This window comes from Mauremys reevesii, linkage group 8, assembly GCF_016161935.1.
Source record: "Mauremys reevesii isolate NIE-2019 linkage group 8, ASM1616193v1, whole genome shotgun sequence".
Classification (NCBI taxonomy): domain Eukaryota; kingdom Metazoa; phylum Chordata; order Testudines; family Geoemydidae; genus Mauremys; species Mauremys reevesii.
This window is the reverse complement of record NC_052630.1, coordinates 54,420,269-54,427,496: the sequence shown is the minus strand read 5'-3', so window position 1 is coordinate 54,427,496 and position 7,228 is coordinate 54,420,269. Positions and strand designations below refer to the sequence as shown.

The 7,228-nt window shown below is 44.5% G+C and overlaps 1 protein-coding gene across 1 annotated transcript in view; it reads left to right on the top strand.

The window, feature by feature from the left end:
• Nucleotides 1-561: 561 nt before the first annotated feature.
• The window catches only part of RGS8 (regulator of G protein signaling 8), a 32,574-nt gene continuing 25,907 nt past the window's right edge, over nucleotides 562-7,228 (top strand). The window contains exon 1 of the mRNA XM_039486715.1: nucleotides 562-745. Coding sequence (XP_039342649.1) covers nucleotides 638-745 — 108 coding nt within the window. The 5' untranslated portion in view covers nucleotides 562-637. The remainder of the gene's footprint in view (nucleotides 746-7,228) is intronic.

Sequence of the window (7,228 nt, the reverse complement as noted above, 5' to 3'; positions counted from 1 at the left end):
AGGTGTGCACAGCACACCCTCCTGGTTGTCTCAGGATGCCCATATCTTTGGTGGTTCTGGGGCCAGAGTAGCCCTAACCGATCCCCTGTTCTTCAGCTGTGCACAGGCTTTCTGTTTGTTTTATCTCCAGGAGAATGTGAATCTAGAAGTATGAGCACAACCACCCACTGTTTCCTATAACAACAGTCTCTATTTCTGACCTCTAACACAGCCCTTTCCTTCCCAGGTTAATAAACCAAAAAACAGGTAAGCCCTAACCCTCCTTTCTTCCCGTCCTCCAGCGATCTCCTGGGAATCATTCTCCCCTCCCCTCTCCCACCACCGTATGCAGAAACAAGTGAATTCTGGGGAGTGAGCCTTAGGCAGCAGCCAGTGCACTGGAATAATGAGAGCTAGACAGGCTGTGCCATCCTGCACAAGTCTCTGTGTGTCTCTATCCACTGTGTGTGTATGCATCTGCGAGAGCGTCCTCTCTCTCTCTCTTCTCCCCCTTCTCTCTCCTTCATAACCCCCTCCTCCTTCCACCAGCTCTTGTTCTTTTCATGAGATGCAGAGCTAGGAAGCTAGGAGAGTAGCACGGTGCTGCAGTTATTCTAGAGATAACTGTGGTCAGGCTGGCTGCCCTTCACGCTCCCCGATGTACCAGGAGGCGGCAGACCCTGTCATTCAGGGCCTCGAGGAGCCATGCCCATCAAGTACCTGCCAAAACCACGTAGCCACCACCATGCTGACAGCTACAAGACAGGTAAGACCTAGGAGTTCATTATTATGTAGGAAAGCTTCTGGGAAAGGCCTCTGTGTGACAGGGCTACAGGCCTCTTGGTTCTCAGCTCAGATGTAATCTCCTTGGTGTTAACTTTTTCTTTATTCTAGCACCAATTCCTGTGGTGAACAATGGGCCTGCAAAGGGGTGGGGGAGAGATCCGCTTTGACTGTCACCCCAGTTAATGTCACCATACTGCTTCTGTTGGTATGTTAATCTTTCTGTGGCCTCTTATGAATGGCCTAAAAAGTCTAGACACTGTTTCCAATTAGCAATTGCAGCAAGAGCTGTGTATTCCCTCGGATTAGCCCCCCTCCATGCCTCACCAAACCTTGTCAGGGCCCATACTAGAAGCTGGGACTCTGGTTCTAGAGGTGATATCTGTTTCAAGGGGAGTAGCTGTGGTCTTTTTACACTGCTAGAATAACAATAATTTATCCTGGTAGCTATAGTTACGAGGTCTTCACTATATTTTTAGTTTCATTCATTTTTTTTTTACAAGGATGGATCATACTCTGCATCCAAGTTATTCATGCCATTGTGACTAACACGAGTGATTAACACCACTGCTCAGTTAATTAAAAATAAAACTAATCTGAGTGAAAGGAGAATGTGTCGGAGGTGACAGAACTATGCCAAGCGCTTGATGTAGTGTAAACGTGCAGATGGTAAGAGAGTTGGGAGTGGGGAGCAGGCGACAGCTAGTCCAGGAGGGCTGTCTTTACCCTCCATACTGGCTGTTGGATAACTACTACTCATGGTATACTCTGTTGTAACAATTTCCATATTTTTGTTTTATGTTCAGTGCTTGGGGTGAAATCTGGTAAATTAGAATGGTCGTGAAATAAGAGGGGCCAGTAGCACTGAAGTCTACACAAGCTTTTCAATATGGCTTCCCATCAATTCACCTCATTCCTGACCCATATTAATCTTGTTATTCTAGTGCCAGGTGCCCACACAGCTTTACTAATGCACCTCAGTTCTGACCAGTATGAACCCTGCTGTTCTGGTACTGAAACCCCATGCCCCTCCCTCATTGCACCATGCCACCTCTCTGCAGCATGCTTCTTTTTCCACCACAAGGCCTCTCCTACACAGAAACCGATAACGCTGGCTTATAGTCAGTGGGAATAGCCTGAGCAGTTACTTTGAAAGCTTTCTACACAACACTGTGGGTGCTTAATCATTAGGGCTGGAATAATGCATGCGAATCCTGAAAATCACAACTCTGCCAGTGTACCTCAGTCCAGATCTGTGATACTCCGGCTATTCCAGTCCAGCCTCCTGAGCAGAGAATTGAGCTGAATGGTGTGGTATTTTTTATGAGGAAAAAGATCTCCTGGAGAACACGGTGAGCCCATCTAGCACATTTCATTTATGTCCTATTCCAGATTTGAACAGTGATCTCCCCAGATGAAAGATGGCACATTAAGATCCCGATCTAGTAAAGCACTTAAGTATGTGCTTAAATTGAATACTGGGAGTTGCCCATTAAAGTTAAGCATGTGCTTAAATCCTTTGCTGGATTGGGAGCTAGTCTGCTGTACCACCTTGCACCTCTGAGGAGTGGCCAACAGTCCTAACCACTCTGTAGATGGGGCTTGTGTGTCCTGTGGGTGACGGGTCTGATAAGAGCATGCGGACATAGCTGCCATCCCTATTAAATGGATTTCTAATTGCACATCACTTGGGCCTGTAATGGGATGCAACTGCAACCTCCAGGTGTCAGCCTGAACATGGGTATTTGGTGAACCTGCTAGTTTATAAGGTGTTCAGTGTAATTATACCCTTCTCTTGGAAACTCCAGGTCAGTTACAGACAATTCCGGGAGACTGTAAGTACCAAGTTAACTGCAGTGTCCAGCAAACCCCACTCTCCGATGTGTATCTGATGTCACAGCACATGTACAAATGTGCAGAATTTTTTGCTTCTGCTCCCTCATCTAGTTGGCTCTACCACATATAATTTGTATTTATAACTTGTACATTTCCAGCAAGGGTCTGTCAGAGTTTCCACGGTAAACCCCATTTTACAGGGGTTCATGCCAGTTGCAGTTTAGATACTGCCATATTGACATCAGCAGCATCAGTGAGGCTGAAAGCTGGGAGGATTCCAAGATGACACTGAACAGACCTATGTCAGGATAAATATTTTCAGCATCTCTGCTCCACACATACCAGCATCATCTCCAAAATGCACACACACGTGCACACGTGTGTGTGTGTGTGTGTGTACAGACATCACATTTAAGGAGAATCTCAGCAGCTCCGTCCCAATGCAAATGCCATTACCACTCAGGGAGCCTTACTTGCTCCCTTGCTGTTGATTTTTCATTCTGCGTGCCTGGAGGAATCAGTGAGACTGAATCCTGAGCACACAGGCTGTGGTCAGAAGCCATCTAGCAGTTAGAAGGATTTGTTCTGCTGCATCAATCACAGCATGATGCCAGAGACAGTCCAGGAGATGCTTTTGTCATTGACACAGGGTAAGAATTTAAATAGCTGGCACTCTCATGCTGAATACAGAAAGACAAACCTATGGATCATATTTTAAGTATCTCATATTTGTATTTTTAACATGGTCTTTAATTTTCATGGAACTCTGTAGCCCTGTGCTCTCCTACCTTCCTTCCCAGCACAGGATGAGCCCCGATGCTTTCCTACCACACCTACCCAGTATGCGGTCCCAATGTCTGTCCTGCCTTCCCCAGCACAATACCTGAGCTTCACGCTCTCTCCTAGGTCTAAAGGGAGTAGAAGCATCACAAAGCTTTAAACTAGAGCCTCAGATGTTTTCTGACCATGTTAGTATTGTTGTGAGCTGGGTTAAACCTTGTCATTATGGATTAGGTGAAAGTGCTGCCTTTCATTCAGAACAAAAATAAAGAAATGTCTGAAAAAACAGACGTAGCACCCAGAATACAGGCACATGGGAAAGCTTAAGGAGAAGCAGAACAACATGGCCCTAAGGTTTTTTAAATGCAAGGGCTACAGCTTGCACTGGCACAATGTTTTTTGTTGCGTGTGAGGGAGCAGGAGCAGGGAGAGACAGAAGTGGCCGGAAAGCTAAGCAGACAGTAACAGAAGCACTGGTAATGTGGCCATATGAGAAATCTAAGAGACAAGGCTTTTTTGGGGTGCAGAGTGCTGGCTGGAAAAGGCAGGTTTGGAACAGCAAGCAAAGAAACTCTCCTACTGTTTGATTCCTGCTGTGTTCAGAGACTTTATGTATAATCTTAATAATATACTACTAATAATATATAATGGTATAACAATAAACAGGACTTTATGTATAATCTTTGTAAATAAACAAAATTGCACCAAAGAAAATACCCGGTGCTATCATCAGTTTCTCCTCCTAGTGAAAACAGGCTTCGGGGCCACAAACTTTGGCTACCACCAGTCAAAAATATAGATCCCACCTGGTGGATTTCTCACAAGGCCCTTCTCACATATTATAAATCACCTTTTTATTTAGTGTTGTAATTCACTGTTCTGGCAACAGGAGGGTTAATTTCAGGCGGCAAGAGCGTGACCTTTGCTGCAATCCCAATGTGCTTCATTCTAACCCCAAAACAACATGGCACTGTCTGAACAGAGATCTCTAGGAGGACTTCTCATATTAGACATCAGATACTGAGAGCGATTGTAATGTTTAACACTAGAGATGTTCCTTGGGCCCTAATTCTGAACTGTGGCTGAGAAGAGCTCAGCACCACTCCAGAAGAGGGATTAAAGAGTGCACTAAACTACGTTTGCAGTCCCTTGATCCTGGGCCCACCCAGGTGCCAATTTGGTTCCTGGGTATGTTTGAACAGCCTCATGTGGGAGGTGGGGTGCCAGAGGAACCATTATGGCATCTCTGCACCACCCACGGTCCCCACTACAGTGGGAGAATTCCCCCTGTGGCCAATTCAGATGGTTTTAGGATAGTGATACAAAGCTGAAAATGGCAAGGCACTGAGTGAGAAGAGAGTGGCAAGGAGGCATAATAGGGAGCGAATTATGGGAAGAGAGAGAAAAGGAGGAAGAAAAGGTTGAGACAGCAGGAAAGAGAGACGAAGAAGGGAAAGCAAAATAAACAGGAGAGGCAGAGAAAAGGAAAAAAAGTCAAGGCAAACATATCCAAACAGTGGCCTAGATTCAGAGGTGAGTCAAAATAAGAGTTTCTAAGAGAGTCTAAACTGATGTAACTTATCACTTCTGGCTACTCAACAACAAAATTACACCAATTTAGACTTCCTCAGGGTATGTCTGTTCCAGAGCTTCAGCTCCAGGTCAGAACTATTTGTTCCTTTTAACCTGCCCTCCATCCAAGCACAAAGCTCTCAGTCGTATATAGCTCATGGCAGAAGTCAGCTTAGGACCCACGGCTGCAGCTTCACCTAGTTAGGCTGAATAATGTGCGGCTAGCCCCAGTGGGGCAGCAGGGCAGTGCTGTGATACAACAATCAATGCAAGCTAGTCCTCCAGTGCAAGCCCTCAGGCTCTTGGGAGCTCTTCCCACAGAGATCAAAGAGGCAACAAAGACTAATTAAAATTTAATCATGGGGGACTTCAGCTCCCTGGATATAAGTTGGTCAAATGTCACGGTGGAACAAGGTTTATGGAAGCAATTTCTTGGCATCTGGAAAAAGTGCTTCTTGGAACAACTAGCTGTAGAGCACACAACAGGAAAAGCTACTTGCCACTTATTCCTAAACAATGCAGGGGACAGAGGAGTAATTATTCACTAGATAATAATGCCTACAGTCTAATTACGCTTAACATCCTCAGGGGAGGGATTGTACAAAAATGTAGCATGGTGACACTACACTTTAGAAAGGGAGTTTTCAATAACAGAAGCAAGCTAACCAAGAAGACCTTAAAATTAGAAGTGAGGTGAGGAATTTAAAATCTTTAGAATCAACAGGGAGACTAGTTAACCATACTGTAACAGAGACAAACAAAGGCCTATGGACCCTTAAGAAAAAAGAATCACATGGACATGCACACATACTTCCAAACTGGAAGGGGGGAAAAAGCATGTTTAAATGACTAGGTGCAAGAGATTATTTGAGTCAAATAATGGACTGTAGCCCAAGTGAAGAAGTTCATTAACCCAGGAACACCCTCCAAAATGCCTGTGAATGCCAGCCCTTCCCTGTCTATGATCGGACCAGATGATATCCTTGAGGCCTTCTGCGGTACCTCTTAGCAGAGTACTACTCTGTCCTCACTCAGTGGGAGGAGGAATGTGGGAGAGGCACAAGTTGCATATCAGGCCCTGAGTGAGGATGCTGCCACTGACTACAAGACCATCAAAGCTGCAATCCTGGGCCAGCTAGCGGTTTCAGAAACAAAGGCTGCTGTTCTGTAGGAAGCACGTTTCCTCACAACTGTGGCCATTCACTTTCACTTGGCAGCTCAGTGGCTCAAGCCACAGTCTGGGACAACAGGAGAAGCAATGGATATAGTTGTTCTAGAAGAGTTTTCACATAGCAGGGCAACATGCCGAGGGGGTGACAACCAGTTGTATGTTCATAATCATAAATTTGGGGGAAGTTGTCAGCTTGCCATGGGCAAAACATTAGTGACATAAAGGCAGCAGGGAGACATTTGAGTTTACAGAAGGTGCAGAGGGACCTGAAGGAAAGAGCTTGATGGTAGAGATTAGATTATTGATCCAGGAAATTAGCTTCTGTCCTGTCCAGTAATCTTTGTGTCCATAGAGTCTCTCTGATAACCTCATTTCAATACCACACATTTATGTTTTGTGTATGTGCTGTTAGGTCATGAGGAAATTGCTGTAAAAGATTTCTTAAAAAGATTTAAAATGCTGGATGGTATTCAAATTTAATATTTAAATGGCTGTTTCATTAAAAGCTTTTAAATAGAAGCCAGCATAGTACGTCTGCTAAAATAAAAACACAAGGGCCATTGTAGAAGGAATTTGCTATAAACCCTTCTCCTACCTCACAGAGCTTTCTAAAATATTACACTGCAAAATATAATTCTCTTTATCTTCAATTTAATTACATTTGCCATGGCGCATCTATCAACTCAGTGCACGTAGTTTGTTCCCGATTAACCCAACCCTGACCCAGGAAAGTAATGGAGAGAAATATCAGTCTCCATGGTTATTCCGGGCTGCCCAATAACCCACTTCCCAAGAAATAGATGCATTAACAACCCTAATCTGGAGAATCAATAAGGCAAATTATAGGCTTGATTCTCCACTTTGTTACACTGTTGATGTCAATGGACTTCACATGATGTAAAACCTCATGTAATAGAGGGAAGACTCACACCATAATCTCCAGATTCACTATACATCCAGGACTGGCGGCTCAGAGATTTGGTTTGATTCAGATCAAAGCAAAGTCAAAAAGTCTGGATGCTGGAGATGAACTTTCCTTTTTGTTGGCCTAGAAGTTGTGTTGAAGAGCCCTCAAGATCTGGCTTTTTGTTATTGCAAAATAACACA